Genomic DNA, 16506 nt, shown 5'->3' on the forward strand with positions numbered 1-16506 from the left:
CATTCTGCTGTTGCGTTAAGCGTATACACTTCAGTGCCTTCCTATTATATTCCTATAATGAGTCCTAAGCTAAGCAGATGCGCTCAGATTGGCTTTATGGTGCCTTTCCCATCACAGACGGTGGAATACTCTATTCCTATAGTAATGGGGATATGTAAACGTCACAAAGACAAAGAGCTGATTGTGGACTTCAGAAGGGTAAGATGAGGGGACACAAACCAATCCTCATAGAGGGAACAGGAGTGGAAAGAGTGAGCAATTTCACTCACTCCTGCGTGTCAAAATTTCTCAGGATCCAACCTGATCCCAACATATCGAATCACAAACAAGAGAGAATCTGCAGATGCTGGAAATCCGAGCAACACACACAAAATGCAGGAGGAGCTCAGCTGATGGACCAAAATGTCAACTGTACTCTTTTCCATAGATGCTGCCTGCTGAATCCCTCCAGCATTCTATGTGTGTTGCCCAACATATTGATACAGTTATAAAGAAGGCAAGTCAGTGGCTGTGTTCCATTAGGAGTTCGAAGAGATTTGATTGTCACCTAAAACACTTGAAAACTTCTATAGAGGTACCATGGGGAGCACTCTGACTGGCTGTATCGCTGTCTGGTATTGGGGAGAGTTCGGAACGGAATTGAAAGAAGCTACAGAAAGTTGTAAATCAGTCAGCTCCATCATGGGTACTAGCCTCCATGGTATCCAAGACACCTTCAAGGAGCAGAAAGGGCCCACATCACCCAGGACAAGCCCTCTTCTCATTGTTACCATCAGGAAGGAGGTATGTGAGGCTGAAAACAAACACTCAGTGACTCAGGAACAGCTTCTTCCCCACTGCCATCTGATTTCTAAATGAACATTGAATCTATGAACCCTACCTCACTACTTTTTGTTATTATTCCTGTTTTTACACTAATATTCTTAATTAAACTATTTAATAAATATATATATACTTACTGTAATTCATTTGTTTTCTCAATGTTTATCATGTATTGCATCTTACTGCGGCTGCCAAGTTAACAAATTCAAGACGTATGCCAGTGATATTAAACTTAATTCTGATGTGAATATGTTGTTTGTGTACAGTATTTAATCTAAATACTTCTGATCATTTTTGTAATATGATTGTAACTACATTGTGGGGTGCATCAGGTTCTAACTCATGGGTAGTCTTAAGTTAACTTTATTGGTTATTAAAGATGTTAAGTCCTAGTGTTGGAAAAAGGAGCTTTGCCCTCAGTGAGGGAGACAGATAGGGAACTCTTCCCCCTCAGTGAGGGAGACAGATAGGGAACTCTTCCCCCTCAGTGAGGGAGAGAGAAAGGGAACTCTTCCCCCTTGGTGAGGGAGAGAGATAGGAGCTCTTTGCCCTCAGTGAGGGACAGAGATAGGGAACTCTTCCCCCTCGGTGAGGGAGAGACATAGGAGCTCTTTGCCCTCAGTGAGGGAGAGAGATAGGGAACTTCCCCCTCAGTGAGGGAGAGAGATAGGGAACTCTTCCCCCTCGGTGAGGGAGAGAGATAGGGAACTCTTCCCCCTCGGTGAGGGAGAGAGATAGGGAACTCTTCCCCCTCGGTGAGGGAGAGACATAGGAGCTCTTTGCCCTCAGTGAGGGAGAGAGATAGGAGCTCTCCCCCCTTGGTGAGGGAGAGAGATAAGGGCTGCGAGGTGCTCACACTGGGCAAGAATTTTCTTTTCACTATTTTTGCTAATATTTGTAAGTTTGATTTTTGATGCTCCGGATAACCGCCCCTGCACTAAGTGACTCCGCCACTTTTTGTTTGGTCATAACCCACGTATCTAATGAAGTTCACATTCAGAAACATCATGTGTCCCTCCACAGGTGCTGGCTGATCCGCTGACTTTCTCCAGCAGCTCGAATTTTACCAGTTACAAATGCCTTCCTGCATCCACACAACTTTCAGTGACTTTTAATTTGCATTGGTTGTGTTTTGTTGCGGTGAAAAACATGCCTGGCATACTGGTCACAGATCGATCACTACAGCAAGTGTATTGACGTGGAACAAGGTAAAACAAAACAACACAGAATAAAAGTGTTACAATCGGAGAGTAGGCGCAGTATACTGTAAATAACAGTAAGGTGCTAGATCATACAGAGGTGGATTGTAAGGCCAAGAATCCACCTTATCAAACAAGAGGTCCGTTAAGTGTCTGATGACAGCAGGATAGAAGCTGTCCGGGGTCTGGTCGTACAACCTTTCAGATTTTTGTATATTCTGCTTGATGGGAGAGGGGAGAAAAGAGAACATCCAGGCAGAAACCAACACACCCAGGTCCCTTTGAATGTCAAACTTTCACCATCTGACAAACACTTTGGCTTTTTCTAAACGTGCAGTCACATTGCATTTCATCTGAACAAAACTGCTTAATCAACTGTGAAGGAATGGTGTTCTGACCTCTAGAGACACAACTTGTTCTATGTAAACATCACTTCCTGTACATAAGCGGTTTTTTAATATCATTTCCTGCACAGTTTAATTTTGATATGATTTGAAGTGAAAAGACATTCATCTCCGTCCTCTCTTTATTTGCCCTTGAAACAGCAATATCTGGAGCCTCAATCTTTCATTAATATTGGTAAACATTTAGTGGATATATTTTGAAGGAAATATTTACATTTATCATTATTACTATATCATTGTGCCACAAGTTTACTCTTGTTTACGTGGCAGTTTTGGAATTTTGCATATGTGTATAACATTGTTTAACACCAGCTGTGAGAACAATCGATAGTATCAGCATCCAGGCGCACAATTATTCTGTACTAAATAGTTTCCCCCCGCTATCTGAAGGTAGAGCGTTCCTATGAAACCTTTTGTAATCCGAAATGTTGTAAAGCAAAGGAGCAATTACCATTAAGTTATATGGGAAAACTTTTTGAGCATTCCCAGACCCAAAAAAATAACCTACCAAATCAAACCAAGTAACACATAAAACCTAAAATAACACGAACATATAGTAAAAGCAGGAATGAATTGATAAATATACAGCCTACATAAAATAAAAATATTGTATGTACAGTGTAGTTTCACTTATCAAAATCGGGAAGATAGCATGCTAAAATCGATGTGGAGGAAAAAATCAGCACGTACACGCAAGTAAACATATACGCATACACACATGCGCGCACGTCAGTAGGTTGGTAGTCCAATGGCTTGGGGGAAAATCTGTTACATAAATAATCAGCTGAATGGCGACATATTGCAATAGCAGTTGAAACGGTGCAGTTAACAAAGTGTAGATACCGAGTGGCACTTGTTACCTGAGGCATTTGTCTTTATGTAGACGATTTCACTCTTCGCCCCGTAGTTCCGGCCGTCTTCAGAGACAGCAAGGGTGATTGCCTTGACAAAAATAGCATACTGAGTCCAGGGCTTTAAATTCGACAAGTACACCCCTGGCTCTTGGTTCTTGCTCTGGGGGAGGTCCACATCCACCATGTTCCAGCTGTTGGAGCCACAAGCATCCTGCCCATCATACTCAGTCAAGTTCTGAAAGGGCCTAAAAGGAGAGGGAGAGAGCACTAACGTCACCAACAGGAGCAACCAGCATTCCACCCACTTGTCAGCCCTCTTTATGCCTTGATCAAAGGTGGATGCCCAGTCGCATTAAGCAGCATGGTTGTGGGCTATTTTGCCCATTTGCTTTAGTTCTGCGCCATTGCATTGTTGTCCATTAGTGCCACTACATTCCACAGAGGTGAACTTCACATGGTAGGTGTGTCGCACTGAGCTCGCGGTCACTTTGAGTCATACAGCCTACAAACAGGGCCTGCAGCCCTGTGGCGCTATGTGGGAGGGGAGGGTCCAATTGCTCTTGGAGTAGGATAACAGGTTAGCACAACTTTGTGGGTCGAAGGGTCTGTGCTCTGCTGCACTGTTGTACGTTCTACACCAGTGAATGAGGGGCACAGAGGAGGCTGATGGTTGCAGTCTTTTCTTTTCGGTAGGGGAGTCAAAAACTGGGGGCCATGGGATAACGGTGAGAGAGGAATAATTTATGAGATCTGAGGGATCCCTTCTTCATAGAGGATGGTGGGTGTGTGGAACGAGCTGTAAGTGGTGGAGGCGGGTACAATAACAATATCGAAATCTGTTTGGACAGATGCATGGACAGGAGAGGCTTAGAGCAATCTGGGGCTACCTCTGGGTCACCAGGGAGCAGATGGGCCAAAGGGCTTCTTTCACTTTTTATGACTTCTATAATTACTGACCTTAAGGGAAAGGTTCAGCAGAGGGTGCCAAAGAAATTTACAAGCACAGGGCGGGGTGGGGCATTGCGATTCACATTAATCGTCTAGGGATTCTTTAATAACCGCAGGCGAAGAGAGAATTTGCTAGAAGTGTTTAAAATCATAAAGGACTTAGACAAAGTGAATGAAAAGCTGCTGCTTCCAAAGGCCGATGAGATGTCCCCTCATCCTTCTGAACTCTATTTAGTACAAGCCCAGAGAGATCCAACACTTGGCCACATTGATCTACCATGGGCGCTGGTCGTCAGGAAACCAGTAACCAGAGGCACTCACGCTTCCTTGTAATACACGATAAAACTGATGAGATCTCTGTAATCTGGTGGGCGGTAATGTTCCCACTTCAGTATTATCTTGTTCTTTGCAGTGGAATTACTTGTGAATTTCAAGATGCGCCTTTCACCTGAAAGAAAACAGAACACAACAATGTTAGCAAAGAGGTTGTTGTAAATTAAAACAAGACATGAAGAACATGGAGTTTCTCCTCTCGCTTGCTCTTGGGACACGCTCCAAAGCCACAGCCAGCCCAGCAGATTATCCCCATTTGCAAGATCCCATGCATCTCCATCAAGATCTTGGTGTACTTGGTTCACTCTTCAGCATCCAGATATTTCCCAAGGTACAACACAGTGCAGATGGGATTTGTGATAGCCATGCACCCAGCAAATCCAGACCCTGGACATGACCATTCCCAGAGGGTTTGGGGTCCTAACACTCTCGAACACATTACATTCAGCACCAGGTGAATGCAGTGACAGTCCTGCAGATGGCAGGATGTAATGACTGGCTAGTTTGCAGACAGACACACTATTACACACATACTCTCTAACACACACCCCATAGTGTCATACACACACCTTCACCTAAACACACCCAGTACAGCACACAACCTCCATGTTCAAACTCTAGTGATTTGGTCAGGGGGTCAAGGACATCCGCAGTCTGCTCTCAATGGCCAGTGACCAGGAGTCCTTGCGAGCGGGAGGCACAAGAAACGATCAGTCAGCGCTCCTGTAAATCGAGCCTGGAGATCAGGATGCCATCAGCAGCTAGTCTGGGGGATCGATACTAAGGATTGGAGGCCTGCCCTGGATGGGGGGGGGGGGGAGGGGTGTGTGTGTGTGTGTGTGTGTGTGTGTGTGTGTGTGTGTGTGTGTGTCTGTGTGTGTGTGTCTGTGTGTGTGTGTGTGTGTGTGTGTGTGTGTCTGTGTGTGTGTGTCTGTGTGTGTGTGTGTGTGTGTGTGTGTGTGTGTGTCTGTGTGTGTGTGTCTGTGTGTGTGTGTGTGTGTGTGTCTGTGTGTGTGTGTGTGTGTGTGTGTGTGTGTGTCTGTGTGTGTGTGTGTGTGTGTGTGTGTCTGTGTGTGTGTGTGTGTGTCTGTGTGTGTGTCTGTGTGTGTGTGTGTGTGTCTGTGTGTGTGTGTCTGTGTGTGTGTGTGTGTGTGTGTGTGTGTGTGTGTGTGTGTGTGTCTGTGTGTGTGTGTCTGTGTGTGTGTGTGTGTGTGTGTGTGTGTGTGTGTGTGTGTGTGTGTGTGTGTCTGTGTGTGTGTGTCTGTGTGTGTGTGTGTGTGTGTGTGTGTGTGTGTGTGTGTGTGTGTGTCTGTGTTGTCCTGCCGAGCATTGTGGGCATATATTGGCACCAGAGCATCTGACAACACGTTATCTGCCCCCAGCACACATGTAGGTGTGTTGATTGTTAACGTAAGCGACGTGTTTCAATGTACTCTACATAAGTAAATCTACATCCACTCTAACCGTCATCTGCAAACACACAATGCTACACGTGCTCCCATTCCATAGGCAGCATCTTACACACACTCAATCACAGTATCACCAATACTCACCCACACTTGGTATTGCAGAAACCCACTCTCACACTCACAGCAGTTTACACCATATCCTCACACGCACAGTACTATGCGCACACACACTCTGTAAGACACATACGAGCAGAATTAGACCATTCAGCCCATCAAGTTGCTCTGCCAGCCCATCATGGCTGATTTGCTGATCAACCCCATTCTCCAGCTTTCTCCCTGTAATCTTTGACACCCCAACAAATCCAGAAGCTGTCAAACTCTGTTTTAAATATATCGAATGACTTGGTTCCCCCCCCCCCCCCCCCCAGTGGCAATGAATTCCATGGATTCCACTCCCTCTGGTAAAGAAAATCCGTCTCTTCCTGTCGTAAATGGATATTACTGTATTCTGAGGCTGTGCCCTCTACACACTCGCAGCAAACCCACCCCACTCGCGGGCCCACAGCAGTGAACTCACAGGAAGCTCGGTCCCCATTAGTCCTTGGCTCCATGTCTGCCGTGCCCTGCCTGCCCTTCACTCCAGCCACATCGACCATGTGGTAGATCTCCGACACGCAGAGCTTGGGGTTGAAAGCGAAGTAGACCTTCCCCTGCTTGATGGTGAGGTTGTGACGGCTCCAGTCCCAGAGTTGCTGCAGGTTCTGATTGTCCAGGACATAGAACGAGTAGTTCCTGCTCAAAGTAAACAAGGCGAGCCAGTCAGGAGGGAATAAATTATCATCAGTCACAGGTGAGCTGAAGGGAAGTTAGAGGCAGAGTCAAGTACCGGCTGAACTGAACTTTGAGTCAGTGTACCGGACACCAGCAGCAACTCTTCCCATTGGAACTGGCAGGATGCAGAGCTGGGCTGAAAAGTGGTAGATGGAGTTCAATCCAGAAACGTGTGACGTGATTCACGTTGGAAGAGCACAGTGTTAATTGTTGTATTCTTAGCAGGGTGGTTAGACCACAAGACCATAAGATATAGGAATAGAATTAGGCCATTTGGCCCATCGAGTCCGCTCTGCCACTTTCATTATGGCTGATCCATTTCCCTCTCAGCCCCAATCTCCAGCCTTCTCCCCGTATCCCTTTGTGTCCGAACTAATCAAGAATCTATCTATCTCTGCCTTAAATACACCCAATGACTTGGCCTCCACAGCCACTCATGGCAACGAATTCCACAGATTCACCACCCTCTGGATGGAGAAATTCTTCATCTCCATTCTAAATGGATGTCCCTCTGTGCATTTTTGTTTGTATCAGTAAAGCCACCTCACCCCCCTCTGCCTCTCCTTTCAATACAATATCTATTCTTGGATGTTAACCTCCCGGCTATGAGCTTCCCTCAGCCACAACTCAGTTATGCCGATTTCTAAATGTGTTATAAGTTCATCCATCTTATTCCGTAGAGCATGTGCATTCAAATATAACACCTTCAGTCCTGTCCTGACGAAGGGTCTCGGCCTGAAACCTCGACTGTACTTCTCCCTATAGATGCTGCCGGGCCTGTTGCATTCCACCAGCATTTTGTGTGTGTTACCTTCAGTCCTGTAATCAATTGCCTTTTCTAAGGCACAGTGTCAGACTTAGTGCCAAAGATCTGGTGACTGCAGCTCCCAAGCCCCCCCCCCCCCCACCAGTAGGCTCCCCCTCAACAGTATTGAGAGGAATAGCCACAGGAGTACTCTGTACTAGCTGCCCATTTCCTCATCTTCTCCAGCAGTCTCCAGTTCTATGCCTCCTGCACGCTAGGGGTGACCATCTTTCTGTAGCTATCTATCTATCACGTCCACTCCCGTATGAGCCGAAGGTCATCGAGCTGCCGCTCCAGTTCCTTCACACGTTTTCTGAGGAGCTGCAGCTCGGAGTACCTGGTGCAGATGTGGCTGTCTAGGAGGCTAAAGGTCTCCTACAATTCCCACATCTTACACAAAGAACGCCACACTGCCCCTGGAGTCATTCTCATTTCTCTAGCAATGTCATAACAGACGAGGAATGAAGAATAGAGAAGAAGAAGAATCTTACCAGGCTCTTGCCTCGCCCAAGTCTGATGAGCCAAAGCCTCCCCACTCTAACACTGGCTCACTCACACAATGGCCGCTCAGCTTGACACTGCCTTATTTTTCTTTGCTCTTGCTAATGAACCTCAGTTTAATTTAAGGTGGGTGGTTGGCCTTCACTAGTTGGGTGACTGAGTTCAAGAACTGCGAGGTAACATTGCAAGCTGTATAAAGCTCTGGTTAGACCACACTTGGGAGTTATTTGCTCAGTTCTCAGCTCGAGAGAGGGTGCAGGGGACATTACCATGACACAGCCCGGATTAGAGAGCATGTCTTCTGCGGATATGGTGAGTGAACTGGGGCTTTTCTCTCTGGAGCGAAGGAAGATGAGAAGCAATTTGTTAGGGGTGTACATGATAATAGAAAAGATTGAGTAAACAGCCAGACTTTTTCCCAGGGCAAAATTGGGGAATACGATCACACTTTAAAGTGACTGGAGGGAAGTATCAGGGGGATGTCAGAGGGGAGGTTTTCTCACACAGAGAGTGGCGGGTGGCTGGTTCACCCTGCCAGGGATGGTGGTAGAGGCAAATTCATTAGGGGCATTTAAGAGAGTCTTAGTTAGGCACATGGATGATAGATAAATAGAGGGTTATGTATGAGACAAGTGTTAGGTTTGATCTTAAGAGTAGGTTAAAAGGTCAAAGGCTCTTTAGCATGCTGTGCTGTGTTGCATATTTTAATCTTCAGCTGGTGCCCAATTTCACTGACACTGGGGTGTAGAACCACAGACACAGATATTAATTCTGCTCACAGCCTCTTCAGCAGGGAAACTTAGAAACTATTGTTCCTCTTCCTGCCTCGTGGCCAGACGGACACCTTGCCATTTCTTTACCATTTGTCTGTTTTTTTACAAGACCAAGTTGCCAGCTCAACACTTAACCCAGCAGAGATGGGAAGTGTGCAGGGAGTGGGCCGGATTCAAAGCCGAGGCCAATCGCCTCGTATTCCGGTGTGGATGCCACTACATCACCAGCCAGCCAAGCTCAGAAATGCACCCAGCGAATCGGCTGACCCCACCAGCAACCATGTTAACCCTGACTTGCTTGGCAACAGCTCTGTCGCTGAGGCAGAAGGCTGAGGATTGAAGTCCCACTCCACAGACATGGGCACAGGAATTGATGCACTGTCTATGTCAGCTCTCACGTTAGCTGGTGAATAAAAGCTCAGTGTTCACACCTGTCCTCAATCGAAGGGAAATTATCCTTGTGTTGTGCAGAACATCATTCAACCAATGTAAAAGTCAGCCAATGACTCCCTGTTGCTGTGCTTTCCTACACTACTTCCCAAACACAATTCAACCAATCACACAGCACGGGATCAGTCCCATTGGCCCAGAGACCATGCCGACAATCTCCGACAACACATCCCATTTTAATCTTCCACATCTTCAGCAAACATCCCCAGCCCCTCCCAACAGGACTCTTGGGGAGGCACGGTACTATAATGCCACCAGAAAGCCTATAACATGAGCTTAATATCACCATTGTCCGTAAGCCTTGTTACGTTCTCCCCGTCACCGTGTGGGTTTCCTCCAGGTGCTCCGGTTTCCTCCCACATTCCAAAGACGTACAGGTTAATAGGTTAATCGGTCACACAGGTGCAATTCATTGGGCCTGAAGGGCCTGTCACCATACTGCGTCACTAAGCAAAATAAACTTCCAGCAGCCAATTGCCTACCAATAGCAGACATACAAAGTGCTGGAGGAACTCAGTGGGTCAGGCAGCATCTATGGAGGGAAATGGATTAACGATCTTTCAGGCAACATGCAAACTCCACACTGACAGCATTGGGAGGTTGGAACACGGGTCGCTGAAGCTGTAAGGATCCAGCTCCACCGTGACACTGTGCTGCTTAAATGTGCACTGTTTTGGGATGCTGCAGAGAGGACAAATGGTATTTTGTCAAAGTGCGGCCCACAGTATGATGCTTAGCCCACTGCTCTACTGCTAAAAATTTGCCGATGACAGAACTATTGTTGGCAGAATTTCAGGTGGTGATGAGGTGGTGTACAGGAGTGAGGTAGATCAGCTGGTTGAGTGGTGTCACAACAACAACATTGCATTCAACGTTGCAACACAGATCTCTGAATGGACAATGAACCCATGAACATTACATCACCACTTCTGTGTTCTCTTTTTGTGCTACTTATTTAATTTTATATATATATATATATATACACTTATTGTAGTTATTTATTATTATGTATTGCAATACACCGCTGCTGTAAAACAACAGATTTCATGACATACGCCAATAATATTAAACCTGATTCTGACATATGACAGCAGGAAAGGGTGTTGGCCAATTCTAGATGACCCTTCTCATTGCAAACAGCCTGTTCAGTGGAGCTGGGGACCAAGCTTGGACTTAAACACTATTTCCAATCAAGCCTTGTATCAGCATTACAGTTCTGGAGCATCTCACCAGATGTTGCAGCAGCAAGCAGCTGACTCAGAGAGAGCAGAGCATAAATCACACAGATGGTCTGACCTTGCAGAGCTGACTTACCCAGCGGGAGGTTCACAGACAGTCTCTACCACCAGGGACCACACGCACTCCACCCTGACCCCAGCACACCTGGATTTTTAAACGTCCGACGGTCTGAACCATGTGCTGGACAGAACTAGGAATGTTTATGTGATCTGGCATCGATGGGAGCCTGCAGCTCTTTTCAAGTATTTGGAATTTCCTCTTCTCGGCCAAGGAGGAAATCCCACCTTAACTTAAATCATCAATCTCACATTTGGCCATGTCCTTCCACCTGATTTCCCAGTGACACGGTTTTAGTTATTGGAAACTGCTGCATGTAATTCTGTAGCCTTTGCAAACCATGCACCCCTGGGTTTTCAGTTAAACACTGCAGGTTGCATCTTGTGCAGCTGTCCTCAAACTGTATTTATAATTTTGTTTTATTTAGAGATACAACATGGAACAGGCCCTTCCATCCCAACGAACCGCACCACCCAGCCACACACCTACTTCACCCAAGCCTGATCACAGGACAAGTTACAATGACCAATTAATCTACTAATGGGTATGTCTTTGGACTACGGGAGGAAACCGAAGCACCCAGGGAAAACCCATACACGCACGGAAAGAACATACAAGACACCTTAGAGAGGATGCCGGAATTGAACTTCGAGCTCTGACACTCTGAGCTGTAATAGTGTCACGCTAACCGCTGTGTGGCCTGTATGGTGGAGAGTATCCCAGCTGGCTTCATTTGGGCCTGAAATGGAGTCAGCAATGCCCAGGAATGGGAAAGGCAACAGAAAGTGGTAGACACAGCCCAGTCCATCGCTGGCGAAGCCTTCCCCACCATTAAGAACAAATAATTTGAGCATTGCTACAAGAAAGCAACACCCATACAAAGACCCCCACCATCCAGGCCACAACCCTAATCACTAATTTCGCGACACTGACCACTTTGATCAGCGCACACTTTTTGTTCAACCTGTGTTCTTTCTTGTAAAAATTGTGTACAATTTACGTTTGATTGGTGTTTTCCTCGTCAATGCCACTAATATGATGCCATGTGCCTGTGATGCTGTTGCCAAGTCAGCTTTCCCATTGCACCTGTACAGACAAGTATACGTCTGGCCTACTGCACAGAAATGAAGCAAGCTGCATCATGGGTACTAGCCTCTGCAGTATCCAACACATCTCGGGAAGGTAGCATTCATCATTAAAGGACCCCCTCCACCCAGGGCATGCCCTCTTCTCACTGTTACCATCAGGGAGGAGGTACAGAAGCCTGAAGGCACACACTCAGCAATTCAGGAACAGCTTCTTCCCCTCTGCCATATGATTTCTGAATGGACATTGAACCCATGAATAGTGCCTCACTTTCTGTTTTTGTACAACTTATTTAACTATTTAATATACATATATACTTACTGTAATTCAGCTTTTTTCTATATTGATCATATATTGCATTGTATGGTGCCACAAGGTTAACAAATTTCATGACATATGCTGGTGATATTAAACCTGATTCTGATTGTGCATATGACAATAAACTTGACTTTGAATACCCTCCAGATGGGCACTGACATAGGATTGTGTTTAGCTGGAACAACCAAAAATATTCTCCTTGCTGTCTGTGAGGGATGGGAGCACTTGCTTCTTGTGGATAATAATATTCTTTAGACCCTCTGGAAAATGTAATATTCTGCTGTGTGTCATTAGAAGGGAAAGTGAATTAAATGTATGGGAGAGGTTCTGTGACACTTTCACTGAAATCTGTGATGAAATGTGATGGGAGCATTAACAAAATAACAACACTTAGTCCTTCAGTTCAACACAGCCAGAGTCCCGAACGTGCCAGAGGTCACTGCCTCCTTGGGTACAAGTTTCAGGTAAACTACACACAAACGTTTGAGCAACTATCGTGACTGGAAAGAAGGAGGGGCGAGAGCCCGTATAAAAAAGGTGGAGGGCAGAGTTAACAGGTGAGGGGGAGGGGTTAAGATAGGCAGGTGAGGGTAGGTTGGGTGGGGTGAACGAGAATGATGCAAGATGAGAGATGACGGGTGGAAGTGACAAAAGGCTAAAGAAGATGGAATCTGATAGGACAAGGCAGTGGACCATCAAATGAAGGGAAGGTGGTGGGGAGGTGAACCAGAGGGGGGAGTGTGTGGGTGATGAGGGCTTGTGGGATAAGTGGTGGGGAGGGGGGAATATATGATGATGATTACCAGAAGATAGAGAAATCCACATTTATGCCATTGTGTTGGTGACTACCAAGGCAGATTAGACACAGATTACAGCAGCTGTTCTTCTAATCCAGGGATTCCCAACCCTCTTTTATGCCATGTACCATGAAGCAAAGGATCCACAGGCCCCATGTTGGGGGCCACTGCTCTCACCTATGACTAGCCTCAGACTTTTTTTGGCAAGTTTCAGAGTGTCAGTACCAACTGACACATACAGGCCCCTCTTGGCTACAGGTAGGGGGAAGAGAAGGATGTTGTACAGCTTCATGGAGCACCATTCAGTCCTGCAGTGGCCAGCAATATCAGCTCCAAAACTGCCCCAGATATGCCTCCTATGACATCACCTTCCCCTGTTGCTAGAGTCAGTCTCTCTAGATGTCCACTCTGCCTGGGACAGAAACTCATCGACCAAGGCAACTGTGTTGCCTCAGTTAGAAGAACTATTGATCAGTATGGGTTGAAATGTCAGTCTCTGTGCAGTTTAACTCTATGACTGCACCACTGCTTTAAGAATGCCAAGAAACAGCAAGGCTGCGACAACCCAAAATAAAATTTCCTTACAACTGACCACAAGAAGGAGAGGAGGCATCGGCAATTTTGACTGCAGTTCCCCAGTGGAGTAGACTATTTCCTAAAAGGCCTCTGCCCATGAAGAATGAAAAGCCTGAGTGAGATAATCTCTTGTAGGACCAATGAGATAAAGTTTTCTTGTGCCACTGCAGACATCTACTCAGCACAGGAGAGCTAGGCTCAGCCCTTGTACATCTCCATAGACTCTACTTGTCATTGCCCTCATAAGCAACAGAGCTTTGGCTGCACATTTAGTTATCTGGCCATTCTTGCAAAGGGTAAAAAGAGGTTGGTGGGTTTTTGTGGGGGTGGGGGGCTTGGGTGACTTACCCCTCAAGCTGTTCCTCCCCGTTGATGTAGCGCAGGTTCTTGAAGAAGGAAAGCGAGACAAGGGCATAGGAATGATGGATTTTCAGGTATCCTGTAATGGTCTCAATCCGGCCGAGGTTGGCTTCCAGCTCTGCAGCAATATTGTCTGATGGAGGGAATAACACAAAGGGTTAAATCTTCTGTAAGCCTCCCAGATGACCCTTCCTGATTTGTTTAGCTGCACCACAGAAAATGTCCAATCCAGGTGCACCATAGCTTGGTGACTGCTCTGCCCAAGACCCCAAATTGTGGACACTGCTCAGCCCATCGCACGAAGCAGCCAACACTCCCCTCCCATCCCAGTCATTCCCCCTTCTCCCCAAAGTTTGAAAGCACGTACAGCCAAACTCAAAGTTCAGCTGTTAAAAGCATTCCGAATGGGCTTCTAATGATGAACACGATCTCCCAATTTAGTTGACTGCGGACCCTGCCCTGCACTCTCGCTGTGACTGTAACGGCGGATTCTGCAAAGTTTCCTTTTCATTACCTGAATGCACTGATGTGTAGCATGACCTTTCAGGATGACATGCAAAACAAAATTTCTCACTGTATCTCAATAATAAGGCAAGAGCAGTTTCCTAAAGCGCCAGCCTGCAATTACCGGCCCCAGCAATCAACCCATGAGAAACTGTAACTGCGGCATCTTCCTCCTGAGGGGGTACTTTAGACCACATGATTAGTCCATTTGGCCCATCAATTCTGCTCCGCCATTTAAATGTGGCCGATCCTTTTTCCCTCCTCAGCCCCACTGCCCATGTACAATCAACAAACCTATCAAGCTCTGCCTTAAATACCCTAATGATCTGGCCTCCACAGCTGCCCATGGTAAATTCCACAAATTCCTCTGGCAAAAGAAATTTCTCTGTGTCTCTATCAAATGGACACCCTTCGGCTGTGCCCTCTTGGCCTAGACTCCCCCACCATGGGAAACATCCTTTCTGCATCTACTCTGTCTAGGCCTTTCAACATTCGAAAGGTTTTAGTGAGATCCCCCCCCCCACCCTTCTGAATTCCAGTGAGTACAGACCCAGAGCCATCAAACGTTCCTTGTATGATAACCTTTTCATTCCCAGAATCATCCTTGTGAACCTCCTCTGAACCCTCCCCAATGCCAGCACATCTTTTCTTAGATGAGGAGCCCAAAACAGTTCACTATACTCAAGATGAAACCTCACCAGTGCCTTATAAACCCTTAGTACCACAAATCTGCTCTTGTATTCTAGACCTCTTGAAATGAATGCTAGCATTGCATTTGCCTTTTTCACCACCAACTGCACCTGCAAGCTAACCCTTAGGGTGTCCTGCACAAGGACTCCCAAGTCCCTTTGCATCTCAGATTTTTGGATTTTCTCCCTGTTTAGAAAATAGTCTGCACATTTATTTCTACTACCAAAGTGCATGACCATGCATTTTCCAACATTGTACTCTCTTGTCCATTCTCCTAATCTGTCTAAGTCCTTCTGCATCCTACCTGTTTCCTCAACACTATCTGCCCCTCCACCAATCGTTGTATCATCTGCAAACTTGGCAACAAAGTCATCTATTCCATTATCTAAATCATTTATATGTAGCACAGAAACAAGTGGTACCAACCAACCCCTAGGGAACACCACGAGTCACTGGCAGCCAACCAGAAAAGGATCCTTTTATTCCCACTCGCTGCCTCCTACCAATCAGCCAATAACTTTCCTGAAATACCATGGGCTTTTAACTTGGTAAGCAGCCTCATGTGTGGCACCTTGTCAAAGGCTTTCTGCAAGTCCAAATACACAACATCCACTGCATCCCCTTTATCTATCCTACATGTAATCTCCTCAAAGAACTCCAACAGATTTGTCAAGCACGATTTTCCCTTAAGGAAACTTTGCTGACTTTGTTATATCTTGTCTTGTGTCACCAAGTACTCTATAACCTCATCCTTAAACACTGATTCCAACAGCTTCCCAACCTCTGAGGTCAGGCTAACTGGTCTATAATTCCCTTTCTGCTGCCTTCCTCCTTTCTTAAAGAGTGGAGTGACATTTGCAATTTTCCAGTCCTCTGACACCAAGCCAGAGTCCTAAGATTTTTGAAAGATCATTACCAATGCCTCCACAATCTCTATGGGTACCTCTTTCAGAATCCGAGGGTGCAGTTCATCTAGTCTGGGTGACTCTGAACCCTTAGGCCTTTCAGCTTTTTGAGCACCTTCTCTCTTGTAGTAGTAACTTCACTCACTTCTCCTCCCTCACACCATTCAACATCTGGCACACAGTTAGTGTCTCCAACAGTGAAGACTGATGCAAAATACTCACTTAGTTCATCTGCCATCTCCTTGTCCTCCGTTATTATTCCTCCTGCCTCATTTTCTAGTGGTCTTATATTCACTCTCATCTCTCTTCTGCTTTTTACATAAGGTGAAAAAGTTTTTACTATCCACTTTGATATTGTTTGCTAGTTTGCCTTCATATTTCATCTTTCCCCTCCTAACGATTCTTCTAGTTGCACTCTGTAGGTTTTTAAAAGCCTCTATCTTCCTACTAAGGGCATATGTACAAAATTAAGGAAGGGAAGTTTAGGGGAGACATCAGGGGTAAGTTTTTTACACAGAGGGTTGTGAGTGCCTGGAATGACTTGCCAGGGATGGTGGTGGAGGCTAAAACATTAGGGGTATTTAAGAGCCTCTTGGACAGGCACATGGATGAAAGAAAAATAGAGGGTTATGGGGTAGTGTGGGT

At 46.0% G+C, this 16506-nt stretch overlaps 1 protein-coding gene across 1 annotated transcript in view; it reads right to left on the reverse strand.

Moving 5' to 3' along the window:
• igf1ra (insulin-like growth factor 1a receptor) overlaps window positions 1-16506 on the reverse strand; it is a 333731-nt gene that overhangs the window by 88400 nt on the left and 228825 nt on the right. The window contains exons 5-8 of the mRNA XM_059946664.1: window positions 13751-13895; window positions 6547-6761; window positions 4549-4675; window positions 3286-3524 (exon numbers count right to left, since the gene is read on the reverse strand). Of these exons, the coding sequence (XP_059802647.1) occupies window positions 3286-3524; window positions 4549-4675; window positions 6547-6761; window positions 13751-13895 (726 nt within the window). The remainder of the gene's footprint in view (window positions 1-3285; window positions 3525-4548; window positions 4676-6546; window positions 6762-13750; window positions 13896-16506) is intronic.

This window comes from Hypanus sabinus, chromosome 21 (genome assembly GCF_030144855.1).
Source record: "Hypanus sabinus isolate sHypSab1 chromosome 21, sHypSab1.hap1, whole genome shotgun sequence".
Taxonomy (NCBI): Eukaryota; Metazoa; Chordata; class Chondrichthyes; order Myliobatiformes; family Dasyatidae; genus Hypanus; species Hypanus sabinus.